At 34.5% G+C, this 27,891-nt stretch overlaps 1 protein-coding gene across 7 annotated transcripts in view; it reads left to right on the plus strand.

The window, feature by feature from the left end:
* The window catches only part of DCAF6 (DDB1 and CUL4 associated factor 6), a 170,259-nt gene that overhangs the window by 79,157 nt on the left and 63,211 nt on the right, over nucleotides 1-27,891 (plus strand). For 4 of the 7 annotated variants that reach the window (XM_024116670.2, XM_024116672.3, XM_024116671.2 and 1 more), the window contains exons 7-10: nucleotides 623-837; nucleotides 7,905-7,998; nucleotides 9,545-9,664; nucleotides 10,988-11,254. In XM_024116670.2, the coding sequence (XP_023972438.1) occupies nucleotides 623-837; nucleotides 7,905-7,998; nucleotides 9,545-9,664; nucleotides 10,988-11,254 (696 nt within the window). Of the gene's footprint in view, nucleotides 1-622; nucleotides 838-7,904; nucleotides 7,999-9,544; nucleotides 9,665-10,987; nucleotides 11,255-20,541; nucleotides 20,713-27,891 lie in introns of all 7 variants that reach the window. The other 3 variants (XM_024116668.3, XM_024116669.3, XM_028488679.2) reach the window with 1 other exon arrangement.

Consider the following 27,891-nt stretch of genomic DNA (forward strand, 5'->3'; position numbering starts at 1 on the left):
GAGCCTGTGCTCCGCAACGGGAGAGGCCACAAAAGAGGGAAGGCCCCATACCACAAAAAAAAAAAAAAAAAAAAAAAAAAAAAAATTAGAGTGGTATTCCCACTCTGTTATCTTATAAGAGGAGAATTTCATGGCAATCAAAAATCTTTTAATGACATAAAGTAAAAGGTAAATCATATTAAAAAGATACTGTACTGTTTTATCTAGTATGCTAGTAAATATCAGCTTTCCGATTTATATTATAAAAATTATATTATCTTAATTTGGGGAATTTTTAAGAGATGATTTAGTGTGACTGTAATCACAATATAAAATTGATTAAGTAACTTATATTTCCAATAAAACGTTGATGTAATCTGGAATTCTAGAAAATCATGAATTCTTTTTGGAAGATATGTAACCTTTATACTATATTCCTTTTTATTTTGTTACAAAATTTGACTGATGGTTAAAGAGTCTTTTCCAGAAATAGAATATGATAGCTTGGATTTATATTGCTACGTTAAATCACATATTTCATAATTCAGATTAAGAATTTTTCAAGTGTTTTTCTTTTTTTTTTTTCAAGTGTTTTTCTTGAAAAATATTCTGAATTTTAAACAATTCCTTTTTTCTTATTTAGGGAATTATGCAGGTCGAGGAACTACTGGAATGGTTGCCCGTTTTATCCCTTCCCATCTTAATAACAAGTCCTGCAGGGTGACATCTCTGTGTTACAGTGAAGATGGTCAAGAGATTCTTGTTAGTTACTCTTCAGATTACATATATCTTTTTGACCCAAAAGATGATACAGCACGAGAACTTAAAACTCCTTCTGCAGAAGAGAGAAGAGAAGAGGTAAGTTTACACAAAACCATGTTCTTTATTTAATTCAGAAAACGTTAATTCACTAACTCCTGGAGCATTAATTCAATAACTCTTAGGGCCTGAAGGGCTTCAAAAAATAGAGTTAATTTTCATGGCATTTACAGTCTAAGGAGCAAAGACATGAAAACATGCATGAAAGAATGGGAGTAATAAATAAGGATAAGGCGCTAAGCGAAAGTATTGTAAAAGTATTTTTAAAGAGAAAATATTTAATAGCAAAATGTTTTTCCAAGTTTATGGATGCACAGCAGCAGGCAAGAAAGATGAACAGTTCTGACAGTTGCAGAAGAGGCAATTAAAATAATAAATAAATGTGATGCATAAACTTCCAAGAGACTAAATGTTTATATTCATGCAACAATGTTTACTATTCATATGTTGATAGCAGTCCTTCCTGTCTTCTCCTGATTCTGCCTCTTTCACAGTTATGAATTAGTGACAGGTAACATTATCTCTAGGTACATTTTGTAAAACAATGACCCATATGAGTGAGTGAGAAAAAGGTGAGTTAAAGTGTCTGTACATACACACACAACACAACACAAACACAGAATCGGGAGAGGAGGGGATTGCTGTCCTCATATAAATAGTGAATGGTAATAGGTGAAACTCCTATTGGGGCATGAATATAAACATTTAGTCTTTTAGAAGTTTATACGTTACATTATATATATCTCTATGTATCTATATCTGTAGATATAGATATATATCTATATATATATAGCTTAACCTTGTTAAGCTTCTTTCCCCACTTTTTTCACTTTGGCTTTTTTATTTTACAATGTCCTATGTTTTTTTTTTTTTTTTTTTTTTAATTTGGTTGCACCGGCTCTTAGTTGTGCCTCCAGGTCTCCTTAATTGCGGCATGTAGGCTCCTTAGTTGAGGTACACAGGCTCCTTAGTTGTGGCATGCGAACTCTTAGTTGCAGCATGCATGTGGGATCTAGTTGACCAGGGATCAAACCCGGGCCCCCTGCATTGGGAGTTCAGAGTCTTATGCACTGTGCCACCAGGGAGGTCCCTGCGGTGTCCTGTGTTTAATCACTCTATTCTTTGGATTATAAATGTCTTTTGAAATTAACCATTGCTTTTTATTAATTATCAGTGACTTTTAGGTATTGGTCCAACTCTTCTTAATGAATACATTTTAAAGGTACTAAGGAACAGTAACAATTTTGTAATTCCTATGAGATGCAAAACCAAATCCAGTTCTTATAGTTGCAGGTTGAGAGGGCTATAAAATTAGAAAAAAATCAAGATTACTTTATAAGTGTGTTTTTGGGATTTTAAATTTGGCACTGTGTTTAAGTGAATTAGGAAATTGGTGAAGAAGAGGGTATGATGGCTAATGAAACAGTTTTTGAGTTTACTGGTCTGATTGAAAATGTGAAATCTGCTCTGTCATTTTGTTGTTGCTATGTAATTTCCTCTTGAGATAATGCGCTTCAGTAAAGTTACAGTCATACTTTGTGACTGTTACAGAACGAAAGAGTTGGAAATGCAGAAACATTTTAAGTGAGCCAACTAGCTTTTATCCCATAGAATACTTAGCCTAAAGATGTTTATATAATCAGAGTGAAAGATGCTTAATTATGAACAGTTGGTTTTTTTGAACATGTTTTTTCTCAGTGTTCTTTGTTGAATTAACTAGATTAAGACAAATAATTCTGAAAATGAATTAAAATTAAAAAATAAATTATGCTTATTGTAATAAGTGGAATAATTCACAGGTCTATATAGAAAAAGAAATTAATAACCTGTCCTTCTCTTAATCTCGCCATCTTTTCTTTCAGTGTTTTATGCTAAATCCTTGACAGTAATATTCGGACAAATTCATCTCAGCTCACCAAATATTTACTGGGTGGCTACTATACTACGTACTATACTAAACTTTAGAAAGTCAAGGATGACTGTAATAAAGACATGATCTCTCATTCAGGAGTTTACAAAAAAATAAATAAATTTATAAAGGAATAAAGATTATAAGTAAATGTGTGAAACTTAAAATAATAGAATTGTATGTAAGAATTATGTTCTATATAAGTAGACCAAAAGAAGGAATAATTGTTTTTGATTGGGAATGTAAGAAACACTTGAGCAGGGTTTTAAAGTATGAATAAAAGTTTAATATATGATTTTTTTCTTATGTTTTCATATTTTTATATTTTCTTAACTTGTAGGGGTCTCTTTATTTCCTATATTATTTCCTTTGTCCTCCAATAATTTGTCTTTCACCCCCCCATCCCTTTTTGTTTTGGCCATGCCTCTCGGCTTGCTGGCTTTTAGTTCCCTGACCAGGGATTGAACCCAGGCCCCCCTGGCAGTGAAAGCTCAGAGTCCTAACCACTGGACCACCAGGGAATTTCTGTTCCCCTTCTTTTTTTTTTTTTTTTTTTTTCTTTTTTTTGCGGTACACGGGCCTCTCACTGTTGTGGCCTCTCCCGTTGCGGAGCACAGGCTCTGGACATGCAGGCTCATTGGCCATGGCTCACAGGCCTAGCTGCTCCATGGCATGTGGGATCTTCCTGGACCGGGGCACGAACCCGTGTCCCCTGCATCGGCAGGCGGACTCTCAACCACCGTGCCACCAGGGAAGCCCCTCCCCTTCTTTATTTAGCATATTCTTTTGTCTTATTCAAATTTTTTCCACTTCTCATTTTCCTTTATTTTGGTATTCCTTTTTCCTTTTTATTGTCTTTTCTTTCTTTTCGTTTTTCTCTCATATCTTTTTGACATTTTCCCCACCTACCTAGCACATTATTGGACTGCTTTGTTGAATCCAATCTCTCATTTTCTCCTGGTCCCCATAATTTATCTCTAAAAATATTGCATGTATCCCCTGCTTTTTGAATGTTTGCTTCTGTATCACTGCTTTTACTAAAGACCTGCTTAGTACCTGCTTTCACTAAATAAAAAATCCAAAGAGGATTTTCGCTTTTACAATAAAAAGGTGAAAAGCGAAAATGGCATTTGGCGTTTGTTTGCAGTGTGCACCCTGAGCAGCAAGTGGCATCACCAAGCTCCTTCTCAGTGAACTATACTCGGCATCTCAGCATCAAACTGCCATAGCATTGAATTGTGTCTTATCTCAGCATCAAGCTGCCGTAGCTTTGAATTGTGTCTCTATTTCAGCCTCAAGCTGTCGTAGCATTGAACTGTGTCTGTGAGCATCTGTGCTTTATCTCAGTTTATTCTGTGCATCCATTAGCAAGATGTGTCCTAAGGTAATTGCTTCTTCATTTTACTCCATTTCGACTTAGGAAAGTTTTCATAGGAACATTCTGCTTTCAGATAGTAGGGGAAAGCTGTATCCAAAATCTGTAGTACTGCTTCCCACTCTACTATTAATACTCTAATCCAAGTCATCAGCATCTCTCCTCCTAGATTATTATGGTAGCTTTCTTACCAGGTCCCTGCTTTCATACCCACCCCCTCCAATCCTTTAGTTAGCTACACTGTAGTCAAAGTAATCCTTTAAAACATAAGTCAAATCATGCCACTGTTCTGATCCACACTCCAAATGGCTCCCCACCTCACTCAGAACAAAACTGAGGTCCTTACAGTGGCTTCAAGATCTTATATCATCTGGTTCTTGTTACTTCTACTGCTCTCTCCTTTGTTTACTCTGCTCTAGCTACATCTACTTACTTGTTTACTCAGACAGGCTAAGCTACCTTATGGCTTTTGCATTTATTTTGCCTGAAATGATCTCCTCTAGATATCTGGATTTCTTCTTCCTTTACTTCTTCTAGGGCTTTTCCTATGTTCCCGTCTCTGTTAGATCCTACCTTACCACATTATTTAAAATTGTAACCCTTAATCATCTGGTACTACCTATCACCCTTTTCTATTGATACTTTATTTTTTCCTGTAACACTTATCACTTTCTCTGTATATTTTACTTTTTAATTTCATGTATTCTGTAAACTCTGTGACATTGGGAATTTTTGTATGTTTTGTACATTGATCTTTCCCCAATACCTAGAGTAGTACCTGACACATGAAAGGTGCTAAAAAAATTTTTATTGAATGACTGATTGAATGAATGCTGTATCATTATCAGGATTCTTGAGTAGGTTATTTCGCATATCTCAAAAAATCAAACTTAGGACTGTTTTTAACTTGAAGGTCTTGTTCCAGAAACAGTTGCTGAGGTTATAACATCAGTTCTTTGCCTGTATAATATAAAAATTTCTCTCTCGTAACCATGGAACAGAGCTCTTAATTCTAAGTACAATTTATATACAGGGTGAGGCTCTCTCTTTCTGGAAATGATTATTTGTCTCATATTTTAGATAACTACCACACTAGGCATCCTCTAATCTTCTGATTATTCTTTGTCACACTTGTGACTTCCTCTGCAGATTTTGTTATTCTCAGTTGCTTTTAACCATACTTACACATAACATGGAATTTGTAGGGTCTTTTTTTTTTTTTCTGTTTCCTTTGCTGAGGATGGAGACTTTTTTTCCCCATTCTCCTTGTTGCTTGGTATGGTTTCCAGGAGAAAATAGAAAATTTACAGCTAAGCTGTCACCAGATTTCTATTAAAACCTGCTTAATTGTGAAAGAAAAAAAAATCAATGAATGTTATGTCAGAAAAAAATAAAGGGGAGTGACCCACAGAATGGGAGAAAATGTTTGTAAATCATATATCTGGTTTATGATTTAGAATCCAGTATCCAGAATATGTTATATAAAGATCACTTACTACTCAACAATAAAAAGACAAGTATCCTAATTAAAAAATTGGTAGAGGATTTGAATAGACATTTCTCCAAAGAAGGTATACAAATGACCATTAAGCACATAAAGAGATGTTCAACATCACTAATCAAAACCACAGTGAGGCACCACTTCACACTTACTAGGTTGGTTAAAATAAAAAAGTCAATGACAATTGTTGATGAAAATGTGGAGAAATTGGAGCCCTCATACATTGCTGGTAGGAGTATAAAGCGGTGCAGGTGCATTGTAAAACAGTTTGTCAGTTCCTCAAAAGTTAAGTATAGAAGTTATCATATGATTCGGCAATTACACTCCTAGATATATACCCAAGAAAATTGAAAATATGCCCCCGTAGAAACTTGCCAATATTTTCATAGCAGCATTAGTCACAGTAGCCAAAGAGTGGGAAGAACTCAGTGTTCATCAACTGGTGAATGAATATACAAAATGTGGTATATTCAAAAAGTGGAATATTATTGAGCCATAAAAAGCAATGAAATACTGATATATGCTGCAACGTGGATGAACCTTGAAAAATATTATGCTAAGTGAAAGAAGTCATACACAAAAGGCCACGTATTATGTTATTACATTTATATGAAGTGTCCAGAATAAGCATATCCATAGAGACAGAAAGTAGATTAGTAGTTGCCAGGAGGTGAGTAGAGGGAGAAGTGGGGAATGATTGGTGATAGGTATAGGGTTTCTCTTTAAGGTGATGAAAATGTTCTGGATTAGTGTGATACAAGTAGTTGCATAGCTTTGTGAATATACACCACTGATTTGTCTACTTTAAAAGGGTAAATATTATGGTATGTGAATTATATCTCAATAAAAAGATGTTAAAATGTAACGGTTAAAGGGAGTGATTAAGAGTGTCAGATGCCATAGACATCAAAGAAAATAATCTCTGAGAGGGGCCATTTGAATTGGAAATTGAGTTTTAATCTTTTTTTTTTTTTTTTTTTTTTTTTTTTTTGTGGTATGCGGGCCTCCCTCTGCTGCGGCCTCTCCCGTTGCGGAGCACAGGCTCCGGACGCGCAGGCTCAGCGGCCATGGCTCACGGGCCCAGCCGCTCCGCGGCATGTGGAATCTTCCCGGACCGGGGCGCGAACCCGGTTCCCCTGCATCGGCAGGCGGACGCGCAACCACTGCGCCACCAGGGAAGCCCCCAAGTTTTAATCATTTTATCATTGATCAGTGAACGTAGTCGTTGATCATTCACTGGTGATATTGGTGAGAATGAATTCAGTGGAAAAATGGGAACGTAAGATTGACTTCAGTGAATTGAGAGAGGAGTGGTAGATAAAAATAGAATGAATATAGACTTATTTTTAAAAATTGGGGTATAGTTGTTTTACAATGTTGTGTTAGTTTCTACTGTACAGTGAAGTAGAGTTCCGTGTGCTATAGAGCAGGTTCTCATTAGTTAATCTATTTTATACATATTAGTGTATATATGTGAATCCCAGTCTCCTAGTTGATCCCACCCCCCCCCACCCCGAATATAGACTTTTTAAAAGTGGCTTGACAGTGAAGCTTCAGAAAGCATGAGAAAAGAGTGTAGCTGGATAGAAATATGAAATTGAGGTGTTTATTAAAAATGATAAGAACCTTTAGCATATTGTGAGGAAGAACCAAGAGAGAAGAGACAAATGTAGGTATAGAGAGAATGATTGTTCAAGGAATGAAATAAAAAGCACAGATAGAGATTAAGCTTAAACAAGACAAGTGATCCATCTCCTGAGGAAGATTGGAAGGAATTAAGAAGCAGATATGGGTAAGTTGTAGAATGCAGCAGAGGAAATTGATGTCATTCTATAGAACTGACTTTATTTTCTCTGAAGTAGGAGGAAAAGTTAATAGTTGAGAATGAGAGCAACAAGGTAGAGACACTGAGGTGAGTAATGCAGGGTTGGAATAGGTACTGGGGGAGAGCCAGAGAGCAAATTGTCAATAATAAAATAATGATAACTTCTATTGCCAGTTAGGTATTTAGGTACTTTACCTAGACTATATTTATCATCATAATAGAAAACTTAGGCTCAATGTAGTTAGATAACTTTTCTCTTGTCAGTTGGAAAGTGATACAGGTAGGATTAGATATCACATTTACATGATTTTAAAGTTGCATTCAAACTTTAGGTTGAAGGTAATAAGTACAGGCTGTCAACATCAATGGATATTTATGGCTATCTTTCATAGTTTGATTAGCATCTCAATAAAGAAAGTAAGAAGATGGAAAGAATCTATTAGACTTACAGTGTGCTTTAAGAATTGAGCAAATGAGTTTTCTCCTCATCTTTTAGTTACGACAGCCTCCAGTTAAGCGTTTGAGACTTCGTGGTGATTGGTCAGATACTGGACCCCGAGCAAGGCCTGAGAGTGAACGAGAAAGAGATGGTAACTATACTTTGGTCAGCTTTTTAAAAGTATGGTATTTAAAAATTAATATTTTAACTTGTTTTCATTTTTTTCACTATTATAAGTGATGCTGTAACAAACATCTTCATACATATCTTACCATACTTGTGCAAGTGTATCTTAGGATAAATTCCTAAAAGTAGAATGTGTGGGTCACTGGATAATTACATTTTAATTTTGATAGTTATCAAATTACCCTCTGAAAAGTATGCACTATTTTGTATTCCCACTGAAAGTGTAAGAATGTCTTTTGCCACAAAAAACACTGGGTATTATCAAACATAGTAATTTTTGCCTTTGTATTTGATATAAAGAGCAATGAAAACTCCCAGTTTCCAATCTGAGAGTTTTATAAGAGCACATAAAACAATTGTTTTTTCCTCCTATCAGATGCCTTTGATAAGCATAAGAAACTACTATTTTGGGAGTGTTAAGATGGCACACTTTTTTTTTTTACAGAATTAAAAAACAAAACAAAACAAAAAAATATATATATTTATTTGGTTGCACTTGGTCTTAGTTGCAGCAGGCAGGCTTCTTAGTTGTGGCATGCAAACTCTTAATTGTGGCATGCGTGTGGGATCTACTTCCTTGACCAGGGATTGAACCCGGGCCCCCTACATTGGGAGTGAAGAGTCTTATCCACTGTGCCACCAGGGAAGTCTCTTAAGACAGCACATTTAAAATAGAAGTAATGTGTGTGATTTTAATAAATGGATCTATAGCAAAAATCTTATTCTAATGATTTCTGAAATCTTTTAAGATCAAAAGCATATTTCCCAGTATATTATTGTTGGTATTATTTAATATATTTAAAAATATAAAGCTATATTATATAAAGGTAATAAAGCATAAAATAAATTCTGTTTTCACAGAAAATTCAAAAACAAATGATTTCCATTTTAAATTATATGATTGTAAAATAGAATTGTCACAGTTTCAGTTTGATGTGATACTTAATTTGAAAATGTCCTTAAGAAAATACTCATATATTTGAGGGGAGACAAGGGGGGAGGAAAGAGATAAATAAAAAAGTTTCTGGTTTCCGTTAATTTCAATTATGTGGAATTTGCAGTAAATGATAAAAATAAATTCAGTTTAGGGAAATTTAAGTGAGAGGACAAACCTTCAGTTTAAGGAAATTTAAGTGAGAGGTCAAACTTTTCTTTCAATCTGTTCAACTTAGAATTCATGAGCCCTTCCTAGCTGTCTACTCTTAGAGCTAAAGATGTGGGTTGGGGTAGGGGTGGTAGTGTGGAAGTACCTAAGAATTGGCAAACATGTAGGAGATGTAAGTCCTGTTCTTGAGAAACTCAAAATAGAGATGGAGAGTCATTCATATAAACATTTACTATAAAATGTGATGATAGCCCTAATAGGTTTATATATACATTCATATAATTTATTTAGGCAATTTGATTTTTTAAAATTGCTTTCATTTTAAAGCCTTCAAATCAAGGTTTTTGCATTAATGAAAGATCCTGACCTATTCCTAAATTCACTGATAAGACCTGTGTTGTCATAGGAGAGCAAAGTCCCAACGTGTCATTGATGCAGAGAATGTCTGACATGTTATCAAGGTGGTTTGAAGAAGCAAGCGAAGTCGCACAAAGCAATAGAGGACGAGGAAGATCTCGACCCAGAGGTAATTTTTGTTATTAATTAAAGTTACCAGAAAACCTGCAAAAACTATTTATTAAAGTCAGTTTTATTTATATCATCTAATGTATACCATGTTTTATATCTTTAGTAATCATAAGGTTCTTATTATATTGTGTGGAGCAGTAGAGAACAAAGGGTATTTGGTATAATTTGCTCCTCTAGACCTAGCCTTCATTTTTTGCTTTTCTCAAAAAAAAGTAAGAGAGTCTGATATCCCCTGTTGTAAGTACTTTTGTATGTGCTCTGAGAAGGGATATAGATAAAACTCTTTAGATAAGTTTTATATAATTAAATAGTTTCTTCTTTTGGTTACTTATATACAATGGCTGTCCATTGCTGTTTCTGGTGTTAGCTGACCTGTTTTCATATTTTGGTTCACTACTTTCCAGCTTTGTGGTCTTTGGCAAGTTACTTATCTCTGTCAAAAATCAGGAGTATGAAAGTTAACTCCTAAATGTTTTAAGTCCCAAAATGAAAAATTCTATTGAATTTCATCCGTAAATGGTTCTTGTTAAATTCTGCATACAAACTTAAAAAAATTTCTTAGACTGTGGATTTGCTTAAGAGTTATTACATTTGTGCTTAAATTTTTATATTCTGTAGTAGTTGGATCTTGCAAGACATGAACTTGATTAGTTCATTCTATCTTTCTTTTAATAACACAGATTTGAAGCAAAATCAAGGAAATTTTTAATGTTTATTGAGTATTCTTAATTATTCCTTTGCAGGTAGCACAAAGCCTAGCACAACACATAGTAGACATTCAAGCCTTTTAAAATCATGACTGCATCATGTTATTTTAGTGGTTAAAACGTTACTGCTAATGAAATGGGAATCAGGAACATAGTCTTGTTATGACCTATTTGTAGCTTTACTCTTGTTAATAAAATTTTTTTATTAAATATTTTACCAAGGACATTATGTTATAGAGTAGAAATATATTAATAAAAGTCCATTATCCTATTATCCAGCTATTAAACAGGATCATCATCTTCAAACTTAAGGAACTAGACATTATTTATAGGAATCTTTCAAGCCGTTATTTAGCTTTGTGTAAGTCAAGCTGCCATACTGAGCATTTTGCTTGAAAGGTTGATTATTATAACAAGAATGTGCCATAGGTAGATTTTTTACCCCTATTAATTAGCCTGGTGGGTGCTTTTGATATCCTGAAATTATCTGTTTCTCGGTGTGTGTGTGTGTGTGTGCGCGCGCGTGCGCATGTATTTCTTGAACATATCTCTAGAGTAGTTGGTTTTGGAAAGCATTTATTATTTGAATTTGTATTACAATGTGTTTTTTGAAGGTGGAACTAGTCAGTCAGATGTTTCAACTCTTCCTACGGTCCCATCAAGTTCTGATTTGGAAGTGGGTGAAAATGAAACTGCTATGGAAGTAGACACTCCAGCTGAACAGTTTCTTCAACCTTCTACATCCTCTACGATGTCAGCTCAGGCTCATTCAGCATCATCTTCTACAGAAAGCCCTCATTCTACTTCTTTGCTGTCTTCTCCAGTCAGTGAACAAAGGCAGTCTGTTGAGGCATCTGGACACCATACACATCATCAGTCTGGTGAGGATGTTACTCTTTAAATAGGCTATGGTTCATCTGATGATTTCTAATAATGAAAACTTCTTTTGGGGCTATTTTGAAAGATACTAAATCACATCAACTTATTCTTGCTGGAATAAATGATCAAAATTACATGTAATATGTGAACGTGTAACTTAAAAACAAAATTCAAGTATGCCTCACTTGCATGAATTTTAACAAATAGCAGGAATCTTCAGTTTACACAAGACAGTTCTTTAAAACATGTAAGTACCAGCAGATGGTGTTTTGACATAGTTTAATGCATTTGACTTAACAATTATTTTTATAGACGATTATAGACCAAAATATCTTTCTTAAGCTTTTTTGGTTGTCTGTGTTAGAGTGATAGTGAAAATATAGCCCTGATTATTATTAGATCCATTGTATTTCTGGTTTTTTTATTATTTTTCCTCAAATCATGACATACTTTTAATACATTCTTTATGATGAATTTTATGTGGTCTCTTGTCAACAATGTATACAATTTACCAAAAGAATTATTTCTCCAATATTTATGTGAAAAAAATTATTTTAACAAATCCTTGTCTTCTTGGTATTTGATGTTAGTGAAAAAAATCAATTTCTAAATTCTGTTAAAATTGTGTTTTCCTCTCAATATTACAACTCCTCATGTTCAAACACCCCACCCCACCCCAGCTATGGAATGTGCTAGTGTTTACATAGTGATCTTTAGCAGATATGTCTGTAGTTTACTTGACATTGTAAATATATACATGTAATTATAATAACCAACAAGATGTTCATTCATATTTTTCTTTGAGTTTTTCTAAGGAAGTATATTCCTCGATATATAATCAAAAATATTAGCAACTAAAGATACATCTGGCAGGCCTCAGCTAAAGCCTATAAAAAAAATTCCTAACAGCTTAACTGCCAAGCTGTCACTTTATTCTTGCTTCTCTGAAATCTGATGCCAGATCACCAAATATGGGGTGTTTTAAATTAAGCACTCTTTTATCAGTATATCCCATTTTTGGTCATTTATTTTCAGTTTCTATGGGAATGGAAGCCAGACTCAATTATGTGGCTGTTAAATAACACTTGTGTACAATTTACTTATAATAATAACCTAAAGATGAGCTATAAAATTAGATTTTCCACATTCTAATTGATACATCATTTCAAGTTATGGGAAAATAAAATATTTTGGAGGGTTAGGGAATTCTGGACAGAATCATTTAAAAGTTTGCTTTTCAAAGCAGGTAAAATTGGTAAAAACAAGACTTTTTAAAGTGATAGCATTCTTGGGAATAGTCTTAAAGATTCTGATCAATTATAAGTTTGGTCAAAACTTAGCAAGAAGATTCCCTATCTCATGTTCACGTTCCACTGAATCTTAACTGATTCCAGTTGTTTCTTCAACACATTTCTGAGTAAACTACTTAGTATGGAATTTCATTTTTCCTTTTTGTCATAGATACTTAACACATTCTAATACTACATTTGAAATTACTAAATCCTTTTTAATATTTGATGTAAGTATTAAATACTTGAATACTATTTCTATTTCATTGAATCATTGAAATAGAAAAAACATTTTTGTGATGATCAAGCAACATTGAACATTACTTGGCACTTTTGTCTATACATTTTTCAAAGAAACATAGGAGATACTTTTAACTGGTAGGTTATGGAAAGAATTTTGGCTGACTAAACTATGGAAAATGGGAATATTTCCATGTTACCAAGACAGTATTGCTATTGAGGAAGATGATTTGATATTAGATGTAACATCTAAAGATTATGTCTGTGATTGTTTTGACAATAAGCCTTTTATAATCCCAGAGTTTAGCATTTTAACAATAAGGACTTAATGCTCTTTATGTTTTGTTTTGTTTTTTTTCTCAATCTTTTATTCACTTCTAAATCCAGATGGGTTTGTGGATAGTAGGAATTGTCCATGTAGGTGGGAGTATCATCCTAGAGCCATGATTTCTATTATTGCCTTGCATAGAGATAGAGAAAACAAAAAGTATGCTTCTTGCCTTGCTGTGGATACCTCTTTATGTAAATGTTTGTATCTTTCATTGAGGTCCCTTGCATTTCCTCCGTCACTTTTACTGGATTGAGGGAGAGGGACAGTGGGAATGTGAAGACTTGCCTGGCAAAACTCCATCTCTGACTGAACCTAATTATTTGCCTTCTCTTAGTCTGCAACTGAGTCACTGACAGTGAAGAAATTCATGACCACAGATTTCATTGGCGCTCAGCGTTAAAGCAATCTTCCAACACTTGCTCAGCACCTAGACAGAATGTCTGTTTCACACCTTCATGTCTTTCAAAGTTTTAGCACCGCCCTTTACCCTCATCCTGCCCCCTAGCTGATAACCTTCTTTCATTCACAGTGGGGAAAAAAAAGCATTCACTTTCCTACTTTTGAATCTCCCAACTTTCCAGCATCTATACTCACATTGTCTGTGACAGAAGCAGTCACATTTTGGGAAGAAGTGTATCTGCTCCTAACAAAAGCTAGCCAGTGCATCTCTTCCCAGCTTCTCAAGGACTTTGCTCCTTCTCCTGCATCTTTATTATTACCTTTTCTACTGAATTTTTCCTTTCCACCTCAAACATGCTCTATAATTATCTTCTGTCTTAAAAATATCTCTTAACTGTCCCATATTCCCCTCCAGACTCATGTCTTTGCTCCTTTTATAATCAGAGTCTTCAAAAGAATAGCTTACATATACTGTTCCCATTTTCTTACCATCTTCCACTTATTTATCAACCAACTCCACTCTGCCTTTTAACTTCCTTTTCCACTGAAACTTTTTGTCAAAGTCACCAGTGACTTCCATTTTGACTGTTTTAAAGTATACTTCTTTGTTCGTACTTAGTAGATTTTTTAACCCAGTTGCATTTAACATATTCTGTCACTTCTTTTTTGAAACACTTTCCTTTTTTGGCATCTCTGACACCATTTTTGCCTACTTACTCTTATTAGCAACTCTGGCTGGTTTTCAGTAACCATTTTTGATATTTCTTATTCTATAATTCTCAATATTTTAGTAAAACCCCTAGTCTGTGCTGTCTTCTCTACATGCACTCTATCCCTGGTTAATTGCATCAATTCCCATAGCATTTAATATCTCCTCTAAGTTGATGATTCCCAAATCTATATTGACAATCTGATTTTCTTCCCCGAGTTATAGACTCCTGTGTCCAACTGCTTATTTGACTTCTTTTTGGTTATCTTTGGACATCTTAGGTTTAATGTGTCCAAACTGAAATTTAATTTATCCTCCTATCCTTCCCGTCTCACTAATCTCTTTCATCTTGGTCATTTCATATCTTAGTAAATTGTAACTACTGCTCATGTGCTTATTTTAATAGCCTGTGAGTTACTGATTCCTTGCTTTCCTTCATGTCCCACACCCAATCGATCAGCAAGTTCTGTTGGTTCTGTATCTAAAATATGTTCTACATCTTTCCATCTTACATCATTTGTTGTCCACTAATTGATCTCTCTTCATTTACTCTTGTTCCCTTATAATTTATTCTCCATGTAGCAGCCAGTATGAGTATCTTAAAATGTTAAATCAGATTATATAGTTTTGTTGTCTAAAACCCCTCAAAGACTTCTAACTGCATTTATAAATATAAATACAAGAGAAAAAACTCAAACTCCTTACTGTGGACCTAAAAGAACCTATATGGCTGGGCCCTTGCCTATCTCTAGCCTCATTTCATACCACATTCTCACTTCCTAATGATCATTATGCTCAGCTGTACTGGTTTTCTTTCAGTTCCTTGAATGTGCCAGATTTTCTTCTGCCTCTTTCTTTTGGATTCTGAGTCTTTGTACTTACTGATCTCTGTACCTGAGAAGCTCTTCCTTTTTTTTTTGGTACTCAGCTCAAATGTCACCCAAGGGAGGTCTTTGATAACTACCCTAGCTAGATTCATCTTCCTTTCCTATGCTCCCTAAAATTTTATTTTCTTTTATATAGCCCTATTTATTTCCTGAAAAGTACTTATAAAATTTGTAATTATTTTATTTTTTATTTTGTTTATGACTTATTTTGTCTTATTAGAAAATGCTCTCATAAAGACAGAGATTTTATTTATCTTGTTCTACATAAGCCTCTTTTTCTTCCCAACAATAGTCATTCTTTAATGATACTGTTAAGACTGTTATCTTTAAGCTAGTATAACCTATATAGAATATTTAGCTATATTATAGTCTTTATAGTTTCAGTCCCATTTCATTCATTCTGGATGTTTCCAGTAGGCTCTGCAAATATTATGATACCTAGGGAAGATGCTGTGAATGGATATCCAGTCATTTATTGCTTTGGGATCCATTATTTGCCCTTGGCTGTCCAGACCACATAAGACTGAATAGATATTTTTTCTTACTTCGTTCCAGAAATATTTAATGGTAACTTATGGAAATATTTTTAAAAATCATTTTGATAAATGATAAAATCAAGACAGAAATATGGGTAGGAAGAAAAAATGGAGCCACAGTGAGGTGAATATATAAAATGCATACCTGAAGAATAGTGTCTCTAGAGGGAGCCACAGAGTTGGCTTTGGGTATAGTAGCTGAATTAGGAAGATAAAATACACTACAGTGGAATTTGAAGTCAGTTGGTAGATCTGTTTTTAAAATTTGGACATCTTCACCCTTCATATTCTTGAATTTTATTTTCATTCACAAAGACCATTTGAAACTACATTCTATATACATAACCCAGAATCTAACATTTTGATTCTTATGTTATACGTGGTCTTTTCTTGAATATTTAACAAAAGACTGTGCCTTTGAAAATATGGTTATAAGATTATCTATTTCAAAACCAGATAGGTATGACTGTGAGCTGAAACTATATAGGTTAAAATGAAATCTTCATAGTTTTATTTATAAAAAAGTATTTCAAAGTAACTATAAAATATTTTTTTCTTTCTTAGTAATGCCTAGCAGACATCACTTTTAGTTGTTTCTTAAACTCAGTCTAGAAATGTCTTCATTTTGTGTGTTATCTGTAATTTTTTTCCATGGTAAGGAGCTTCTTATAATGAGAGTGTTAAATGAGGCATTCATTCCAGTGTGTTACAGTTTAATTGCCTCCTTTGGTCTCACTTTAAGAAAGAGAAGGTGGTTTCTTTGGATTGGATGGGGATATCAGTACATAAAAAACTCAGTTTTGGGGGCTCACCTTGAGAAGTGATCACCTAAAGGATCCATGTGTTTCTAATTAATGGACCACTCAGACCATGAGAATTGAATTTTTTTAAGATAGTGTTTCATGGCTTATGCATGGATTCCTGCTTATTTACAAATTACTGTGTCTGCTCAGGTTTATACATTTATTTAGGTCCTTTCATAATCTTTATAGCTGAATTGAGCTCTGTAGAAAAATTCCTGGGGAAGTAAAAATTCTGTTGTATGGCATGGCAAAACAAACCTTTCAAAGCCCAGATATTCAGTTTATAGTTTCCTTAAAGGGGATCAGGATCTAGTCAGATGAGATACAGGCAATTTAGAGATTAGAAACAAGTGGAAATATTAGGTTAGTGACTTCCACTTTGAGGAAACTAAAGAAGAGATCAGAGGAACTTGGAAGTCTGTAAAGGAGTGACCAGTTCTAGGAGAAAAAAACCAGAAGGATCACCTGGACAAAGGAGCAAGTTGGGAGTGGGGGACAGTTGATAGCAAGCAGATAAAGTACCACCAAATTAGATATAAAAATAATCCAGTGTCCAGGACAAAAGACCCTATGTATTGGAAGAGAGGCAGGACTTGAGGTTAGAACCAAATGGACCTTTGTTGGGTCAACTATAGTTTATTCTTTTCCATCAGTGGGAATTGTCATTAGGGAGACTAGCCTAGAGTCTTTCAGAAAAAAAAACAAGAAGAGCAAGGTTAGTAGTTTCAGGAGATGAAAGTACAAATTTCCCATTAGCAGTTCCTGACTCATTGTTGAGGATTTTTTTGTTATTTTTAAAATCAATCCAAAGGTATTCAGTGTATTTACTTTCGATTTTGGCTAATGTTTACAAAAATTAGTTCTCCAAGCATTTATTCATATTACAAATTATATATGTTTGTTTATACATTTTAAAAAAGATGTAATGTGTATGTGTCTTATGTGCCTTCTTTAATACTTCAAACTGCTAGCAGAACTATTTGTTTAGACTGGTATTTCTGCTTGGAATTTTTTTTTTTTTTTTTTTTTTTGCGGTACGCGGGCCTCTCACTGTTGTGGCCTCTCCCGTTGCAGAGCACAGGCTCCGGACGCGCAGGCCCAGCGGCCATGGCTCACGGGCCCAGCCGCTCCGCGGCATGTGGGATCTTCCCGGACCGGGGCACGAACTCGTGTCCCCTGCATCGGCAGGCCGACTCTCAACCACTGCGCCACCAGGGAAGCCCCATCTGCTTGGAATTTTTAATTCAATATTTGCCTTTCCTTGTTAGCTGCGTGATGACTTCTTTCCCTAGCCTCATTTTTTTTTTTTTTTTTTTAAACTTGGTTGGGGAGACATACAACCAGCCTTCAAGTGAGCAAACAAATTCTTTGAAAAGCACTGGGAGCATTGAATTAATGGTTCATGACATTATCATAACTAAATCTTTTTTTTTTGGTAACTAAATCTTAATTTTCCAAGTTATAGAGCACCACTGCTTATATTTAGAGCCTGCTATTGATTTGCTGCCTCACCTAGTGGGTCTAGGATTGAGACTCATATCCCCATAAAGCATTTGGCAGTGCAAGAGAGAGGGTTTGAAACAGTCATGAAGTTGGGTGAATTTTTTGTGATTTTTTTTTTTGTTTGTTTTTCAGTTTTCTTAGCAAAACTTGACATATCTGTAATCTCTCTTTTTATGGTAATTTCTTTTGAAGTATAAAATGACAGACTTTATGGCTGCATAATAATGCTTTATTTTATGTTGCTAAAAGTGTTACTACTATGCTGACAGTAACTATGGGATATGTATATACCTAAAAAGAAGGCACTATACTATTGAGCATCACAATTTATTTGTTAATGAATACTATCCTACTTGGTACTGGAGAATTTTCTAGGAAGAACTAGCAACGAAAGACTATGATGACACTTGAATTGTTAAACCTTAACTGCCAATTGAATAAAATTCTTTATAAATAGGAGACATGGTAACAAGAGGTTAGTGTCTCTGGCATGATTGATTCTGAAACAACAAACCAAATTTTACACTCTTATAGTCTATATAAAAGAGGCTGAAAGTTATTTGGTAGTTTGTATAATTTGCTGTCAGTGTCAGTGAGAGAAATTCTATGTGCTCCCTGCATCAAATCTACAACTAATCTCTACTCATATACTCTGCCTCCTCTTTGGTTAGAGTGGATGACATTTTTATGCACCTATTAAAGCCAGTTCCTCCTCTTATCCACTGTAATTCACCTCCTTTGGTCTACTCAAGGACATCATTCCCACGTTTGCCCACTTCTCATTTATTATCTTTCTTCCTTCTCCCAATTAAACATTGTCCATCAGCATACAAACATATGTATTATCTTCCAAACTAAGACAAACAAACCTCCCTTGATTCTGTTCTCCCACCAACAATCAGCCGATTTCTCTGTTCCCCATTGGCAGCAGAACTTCTAGAAAAAGTATATATGCTTTGTCCCTCTACTTCTTTACTTCCCCTTTCTCTTGAACCTGTTCCAGCCAGGTTTTGGCCCCTGTGACTTCACTGAAACGGCTCTTGTCAAGACCTTTGTGGTTAGTTCTCGGTCAGTATCTTTTTCATTGTATCAGCAGACACAGCTGCTTACTTTATCCTTCTTGACACACTTTCATCACTGAGCTTACAAAACTTGGCTCACTCAGTTCTCCAGCCTCCTCACTGGATTCTCCTTGCTCTTCCTGTTCTTCCTTCTCTTAAACACTGAAGTGTCCCAGAATTTAGTTCTTAGACTTCTTTATTATCACTTACTCTCTTAATGTGGCTTAAAGTAACATCATCAGTGATATCCAGATTTACTGGTGAATTCTAGACTATTACAGTGAGTCCCTACTTAGTTTCTCCACTTGGATATCTGTTAGTTCTTTTCTTCCCTCTAATACTACTTGCTCCTTCTCTATTCTTCCCGTCGCAATAAATGGCAACTCCATTTTTCCTGTTATCTACACCAGAAACTTTGGGATCACTTTGCGTCCAAACTATCAGCAGATTTTTCTGCCATTACCTGTAGTATATATCCTGCATCCAAATATACTTCCCCCTCTGAACATTAGTGTTTGCTCTTTCCTTTGCCTGGAACACTCTTCCTCCGGATATCCATGTGGTTTACTCCCTCACATCCTTGAGGTCTTTGTTCAAAAATCATCTTAGGAGGAGAAGCCTTCCCTTATGACCATACATAAAACAACAGCCACTCCCCCACAATCTTTATCACCCTGACCTTACCCTGCCCAATTTACTTCATAGCAGTTATCCCTACTTGACGCAGATAAATGCATACATGTATATTATATATGTGTGTGTATGTGTGCAGTGATGTCTGTTTTCCTCTCAGAACAAATGAGTAGGGACTATTTTTTTTGTTCAATGTTTTATTTATCCCCAGAGCCTAAAACAATGCCTCATACCTAGTAGGTACTCAGTATTCTCTGTAGAATTTCATGTTATACTATTTCTGTTTTTTATCTGTGACCACTGCCTCAGATAAAGTTTAAGAAAATGTTGAAGATTATGTAAATATTTTTCAGCTCAAAAGAAAAAGTAAATGATAATTCCAACATAAAAAGAAACATTTTAGCTGAAAAATATAAAACTTTTACTTTTTAAAGGGCTCTCTACTAATAAATTTCAAGAGTTATTTCCAAATGCATAACTTTTTCATAATCTTAATTATTATTTGATTGAAATTAGTAGTTTTTGTATATAGAGTAAATGAGATAACTGATATTTTTCAATTTTTCTTAGTATTGTAAAAAGAGATGCAATTAGGAAAGGAATGTTCACTTTTAAATGTTTCGCTTATGGAAGATTTTACTTTCATTCTGTTTAATTACTTAAATACTCTTAGAGAACTCTATGTGTCTAATTCATCATAGTTAAATAGAAGCCTTCGGGTGTGTAAGTATGTATAGTTTATCATAATGATCAGTAATTTTTTGAGTAATTTGTTTTTAGTATTCCTCTATGAGACGTGTGTTTTATTTATACCCTTCTGTCTTTAATGTATAGTCAGATTCTTACTGTGTTCTGTTTTATTACTGTCTCTTCACCTTTCTTTTCCTATCTGTGTCAGAATTTCTAAGGGGGCCTGAGATAGCTTTGCTCCGTAAGCGCCTGCAGCAACTGAGGCTTCAGAGGGCTGAGCAGCAGAGGCAGCGGGAGCTAGCTGTGCGCGCCCAGCAGCAGCCTTCCACTCCTGATCAGTCTTCTCGTGAGGGCTCTTCACAGGACCCTCAGGCTTCAGGTTATCAATGTCAAGTGGCCTTAAGCAGCTGGTAGAGTTGGTTTCTTAACACTGCTGCTGTGTAATAAGATGCTTCCCTTTTCCCCTTCCAAAGAAAGCTGATGCGCTTGCAGCTTTTCCCGCCGTTTCTTGCATATGGTGAAATTTATCATCACACGGCTAGAGGGACAGATTGGCAGCAGCACTTGCTAGAGAGGCAAATATATAGTCCATTATTTTATTTGTAATTTTAGAGAAGGGCAAATATTTATTACTTTTATGGCTAATGAGATGCTGTGTAATAATCTAGTGAACGTAGAGCCTACATTGATAGTTCTATTGAAATTTCCTATATACTGAGATGATATCTGTGCTTATGGCCCCTAGCTCCTCTTCTTTTTTTTGTTTTTTTGCTTTGAAAGTTAACCAGTATTTCTATTCCCATATAAACCTAGTAATGCTAGATTTTAGAATTATAATGTTGTTTGGCCGTTCTAGCATGCTGACTCAATCATGCCCTTCTGTAATTATTTGAAAATTTTCAATAATTGCTTACTTATTCCTCCTACACATAATCAACTTTCTGGTATACAGGGCAGCAAAAATATTCCAGTTTTATTTATTTATTTATTTTTTAACATCTTTATTGGGATTCCAGTTTTATGTTCCTGTTTTTAAGTGATAAAACTCTGATAAGACAGTAATAATCTGTGCCACTCTCTTTTTCATTGAGTATTTTAGTGGCTCACGTTTTTTTTTATGGCCAAAAAGCTCATGATGCTCAATAAACATTTGTTGAAAGAATTAGTGAAAGATATCGCATAAAATAACCTGTCAACTTAATTCTTTCAAGATGGATAGTAGATACTATGTATCCTGGACTATAGGTACTATAGTAGGTGCTATGATACTAACGAGATTATACTACTTTGATACACTTTGTTTTGGCACCCTAAGGAGTGATGAGTTGGGAATTAATCACTTTGAGAACTCTGATTAAATTGCTTGGAATTAATCTGTATATTGGTAGAACTGGACAACCTCTACTTTATAAATATCTGTTCCACTAAGTGCTATGGTAATAAAAGCATATTATATAATACCATGGTGAAATAAAATAGATTTAAATAACTGCAATATAGGTGTGATGTTTGGAACAAATTATGCACCTGATTTTTAACTTAGTGTTATATTAATAGAGAGAATATCAGTCAAGCAAAGAAGATGTCTCTCTCTCTGTCGTTTTTTTTGTTTTTTTTTACTATAGAGAAATCTTTTCCTATACTTAAAACTAACAAGAAAGTTTGATTAGATTACAGTTGTGACATTTAATAATAATACATTTTGCTATGATTTTGTGCTGTGTATAAAACTCTAGCTCAGGGGTTTTAAAAGTAAAAATGTACAACATATAAAACAATAAGAAGGAAGATAAAATATCCCTACATGTATAAATATTTTTTCAATACTGAAATTCAGCTGGTAACAAACCAAGTATTAAAGTGAGTTTGAGTATAAAGCAAAACTGTCTACATTATCAGTAGGGAAATGTACATTGTGGACATTAGGAAGATATTGACACGCAGTCTTTATATCTAGTTTATCAATTTGAATCAAAGCAAGTTCTTTTTAGAATCAGAAAGCTTTAGGGTGATTATATGGTCTCTGTAAAATAAGATGCTGTTTTCCCAACTCTAAGCATCATTCTTATTAAATAGTACCTAGTTTGATAACCAGTATATTTTAAAAAGCCAAAGTTGAGTTAGATGCCTTGCCAGTTTTGAAGTTGAGAAACATGTTATCTTAATTTTGTTATTAAACAACTTACTTGGGCTGCTGAGGCTGCCCACGTGGACCAGTATTAGAGGCCCTTAGTGCTGTCACTCAGTGTATGTTGCTCCCTTCACCTACAAGGTGAAATACGTCATCTATATCATACACTTTTAACATAGCATTCATGTGAGACCCCTAGTAAGTCTAACCTGTAACATGGCCTGGGTTCATTTGTTAGTGTTACTTTTATCTTATTCTGTCTTCACATGTTAGGAACACTATTTGGTAATTAAAAACTTTAAGAACAGTTAAATAATGTACTGTTAGTTTTTTACAAAGGACAACTAATAAAGTATATATATTTTGTCCATTTAGTAAATTGTGGATGTGAGGAAGGATGAGTTGACTTAATGCAAAATTCTTCATTTCAGAACATTCAAATTATAAAAATACAGAATAGGAATTAAATTTATGAAATTCAACAGGGAGATAGGTTTTATTTGACTAACAATTAGCAAAACATTTTCTTATACTTCATGATGTATGAATACAATTTTGTGTATGTATATTTATATTATGGACATTAATTGATCCATTCACTCATGCTAGATGTTACTACTAAAATCGTCAATATAGAATAGCACAGAATTAACATTCTAGATTTTAATTTTTTAACAACAGAAGAGTGTGCAATTCTCATAAAACATTTTCCCGTTATATGCTGTTGTCTTCACAGTGTCAGCAAGTGATGATACCGTCAATAAATGATACTTCTATCATTTTCTCACCTATTTAAGCCTTTTAGGTATAAGATATTCAAAGGAGACATTAATGTGATTTGGAAACCAAGAAATTTTAACAAGTGTAGAATTTCTGAATGATTACATTGTCTGATAAATATTTTATTCTCTTTTCAAAATATAGGACTCATGAGAATATTTTGTGAAAGGCTAAGTGTAAGATGAATCTACCTAATAACCTAATTTCTGTAGGAAAATGGGATCAAGCCATCAAGCCATTTTATAGAAATAATCTACATTTTAATGAGATCAAATGGGAAGGTGCCTGATGCCAGTATTTCTTGGCAGTTGAAAACTAAAACATCATTCCAAGGCACCAAGTGCTATTTAAAATGAGCTAAATAAGATAGATGTTAAGATATGTTTAAACAATGGTTTCCCCCCCTTTTTTTCAGCTGTGAAATCAGAATTTCATGGAAAAGTTCTAATATAAAATATATAAAAGTGACACTGTTGTGATTGAACATAAAGAGAGTTAAGAAATGACAACCCAACTCCTTGTCCTTCTTGCCACCCCCAAGCCACCTCTGCTCTCTGAAGCACACTTTGAAAACCACTCCTCTAAAAGAATTTTTGACACCTGTAAATGATAATTATTCATAGCTAATTTCCAAAATTTTTATTTTTCAAAGTCAGTATAGATATTTTAAAAATATTTTCACTTTAGTTTTATTTAAAAAAGTGCACTTTTTTCTAGGCTTTTAGGAAATACATCACAACTCATTTCTAGTCTTTCAGTTTTTTTTTTTAAATCATAAAGAGATGAATTTGCCTTCATCAGATCACTGCCTGGGTGTTAGACTGGCTGAGTTCTTGTCCCTGGCCCTATGACAAATGACCTTGGGCAGGTTGTTTGGCTGCTTTATGCCTCAGTTTCCCAATTATTGATTTATTTAAGTAGCATGGCCTGCCATAATTTATAGAGATGGCATAAGGATGGGATGGAGAATACTGTATAAAGTTTTTATACTCCTAAGTAGAACAGTACACATAGTAATGGACTATCTTAATTTTAGTGACTTTAACTTACTACCTCAAGATGTCCTCATTTTATGGCCGTGTAAGGTTGATAGCATTCAGGGTTTTGAATGAGCTGTATGTATGTTTATCAGATGAATGCCGTAAATAGCTATGGCAGAGGCATTCAACATATGGCTGATTTTAAACCCAACTCTTTTTTTCCATTTCAGGTCCCCTGAAGTCATGGGTTGCTGGCTCCTGCTCAGAGTGACAACACCCTGTGGAGTCTGCTGGTACTGGCCCAACCACCACAGAGCCCCACTGGAGCATGGAGCCAGCCTAGAGAGGGTGTCAGGTAGGAACTGTTTTTTCACTTTATGGCACGGTTTTGCCGATTGGAAAAGAAAAAAGTAAATTTTATACCCCTTAAAGGGTATAAAACATTGGTGAATATTTTAAAGGGCTTTTCAAAACTGAGCCATATTGGAAAAAATCAGCACTTACCCGGTCCTGTGCAAGCAGGCTCTATACAACATCCAGTTCCCCACAGTGTCCATGATGTCAGTTACACGTAGCACTTCTCAAATGGATGCGTTTGACCCAGGTTTTTAGTGATTATAATAACATAAGCAGTTAGTAAATCAGATGTAATGTTGACATAGTTCTGCAAGTACTTCTTAACTACTTTGAATGATAAGGTCCTGAGCAAAACAGTGATGGGTCTCTTGGCACTTTAAATGTGGGACCATGCTCCGTGTTTTTCAGCCTCCTGACATCATTTTTCATTAAACACCATGTTTCTGAAAAACAAGCAAGTAATAACATATATGCTGTCTAAGTAGTTTACATGGATTATCTCATTAAATCTTCACAAGAACAGTATGTGGTAGATATTGTAATTATCCCCATTCTACAGATGGAGAAACTGAGACTTAGAGACGTTAAATAACTTGCCCACGGTTACAGTATTACTGAGTAGGAAAGCCAGATTTGAACCCAGGGAGTCTGACTAAAGAGTTCTTGTTACTTAGATTATAATTCCTTATTATTTTCTGCAGTTGAAAAAGTTCAGATGTCAAGGGGCTAAGAATTTTCTCAAAACTAAAACACGAAATTTTTGTAGATACACAGTAATTACCCATGAGACACCTTGAGCTTAGACTGAAGGAACTTTTGCTTAAAGTTTATCTCTGCTTTAAAAATAATAATAATAATCTAAGACATTTCCAATAGGCTGACCAACTGTATTGCATTTTGTAATAAATTATCATTGGACCATATGGTCAAATTTTTATTTTGTGATGGTGCTTTCTAGAAGACATTTCACAGAAAGATGGAATAGAGTATGCAAACACTGAAGCAATCAGCATTGAACTAATACTTGTTTGTTTTTTTAATATTAGATATTCTGATGATTATTGTGTTAACATTTGGAAATATTTCTGTAAGTTGGAAGTTATGGGTATTGTATTTCTGAATATCTAGTGATATAGAAGCATTTTACTTCAGATGTTTTATGTGACAGGAAAGTAATCCTTCCAAAAACAGTTGCATGATACCCAAAATTAAAAATAGAATGGAAGCAATGATCAAGAAGGGTTTCTTCTTAAAGATTGGTCTTCAATGTGGAAAGAACTACTCCCCAGATATACACAATATCTGTGACAGACTGTGAAACCAAAACGGAAGCCCTTTTAGCTTAATATCTTTCTGTCTTAACCTAAACTTTGTTAATATTTTAAATACTTCAAGAGTTTGAAAACACACAATTCTGTGGAGATGATAGCATTCTAGATCCTTTCTCAATGTGTTTTATTTAAAAGCTTACATAAGATGCACTTTAATAAAATTTGTACATTCCATAATATTCATGAAAATATTAAATATTTGAAAAAAGATTGCTTGGAGAGTTGTTAGTTTTCTGAGGGTTCTTAATGAGAGTATAATGAAATGTATAACAAATCCAAAGGGATAAAAAATATTTCATAAGAGCCTTTCTAGGAAGATTTTCCAATGTTTATTTCACTGACTCACATTTTTATTGTTTTTCTTAAAGAATATAATTTTGTTTGTCTCTAAAGACTGACTCATCTGCTCTTCAAAAAGAACATAGATAGGAATGTTGTATCTAACTCTGAGATGGATATTTGAGAAGTCGTAGAAAAGCAAAGCAAAGCATGGCTAGATTTGGGAACTGATTAAAATACTATCATTCCTACTTTCTTTTTTGTGTAATACAGATTTGTTGAGCTGAATATTCTGATGAAGAGGTGATAAGTAAGGATACTTTAAGTTAAAGCTATTATTTAAATAATGATCATGCTTTATCAAAATCTAGTAATACAAAAATTTATGAGCACACTGGTTATCTCAGAAGGTAGACAATTTAAAATTGATACCAGTAGTCCCAGTAGCAGGATTCAGACTTTTTAAAGTGTACAGATTGAAGCAGTCAAGTGGTATAAAATTGCTAAGAATCAAGGATATTTTAGAAAACTCTTAGCTATTGAGTTAAGGACACTCTTAAATCAAAATATTTACCTTTGGGGGAATAATGTGCCATTATGAATAGAAACCGATCAGTCAAAAGTGCAGAGTTTTTGTTTTATTAACAACATTTGCTACGAACAGAGCATAGGCTGTTAGAAACTAGGAATTATTCTTACAGTTAGTGGAGAGCTATGCTTGCTCTCCACATTTTCCATCTTCCTGTAGCTTCACTAGCACACTAGAACCCAAGCCAGGAATAGTAGCCACCTCCTTCTGTTCCCCAGTACCTTTCTTAGTTACCAGGTCCCTAGAATGACCAGGAAGGAAGGAGAGTGTTGGATCTAAAAATGTGACTTGTCCTCTGTCACATAGCTAATTATTGTCAAACCAGGGTTGGAATCAACACTGACTGACTCTAGACCGGTGCTTTTTCCATTTTATCATGCTGTCTTTCGTTATACCAGTGTTTTTCAAGCAATAGAACCCATTTATTTATAAAACAAATTATTTTACATAGAAACTCCATATATCCAAAGGATAAAAATAAAATGTTCTGTTTGAAGCCAAGGTGGAAAGCATGAAGCCCAGACCATAAGCCTTCTCGTTGCCTCTCTTTTCCTTTTCTCACCAGGCACCTAAAGAAACCTAAGCCTTCACAGTACAGTTTTAATATGCACAACATACCATAGAGTTTTAAAAGTTATCTATGTTTCTGTAATGGTAATTACTTAATTGAATATTTCTCTTATAAACTATTTTCTTTGTCTTAAATCTTCACTGGAGCTCTTTTTTCAGCTCAAGATAACATCTAGCTAAGTGTAGTGAACATCTTATTTCAGGCTCTGAATCCTCCAATCCAAAATGAAAGCCATCTTGAGGAGCTGGAGAGAGGGTTTGAGAACGACAAGGAGTCTTCCTTTTAGTGAGGGAGATAACACTGTTTCTATTTTATCTACCTTGCACCTTGTGCCTGTGCTAAATGAATTTGATAAAAGGTATATGCATGGAAGTAGAAGAATATTTTCTCAACTCATTCTCAAAGTTGCTAAATGCTTGCCTGGAATAACATACCTTAAGCACATGGCCCTGCTTACTCACTGCTTGGGAAACACGCCACAGTACTTACTTCTATTCCCCAACCTTATACATTTGTTTCTTAAGCTTAGAGATGATCATA

The sequence above is a fragment of the Physeter macrocephalus genome, chromosome 4 (assembly GCF_002837175.3).
Source record: "Physeter macrocephalus isolate SW-GA chromosome 4, ASM283717v5, whole genome shotgun sequence".
NCBI lineage: Eukaryota > Metazoa > Chordata > Mammalia > Artiodactyla > Physeteridae > Physeter > Physeter macrocephalus.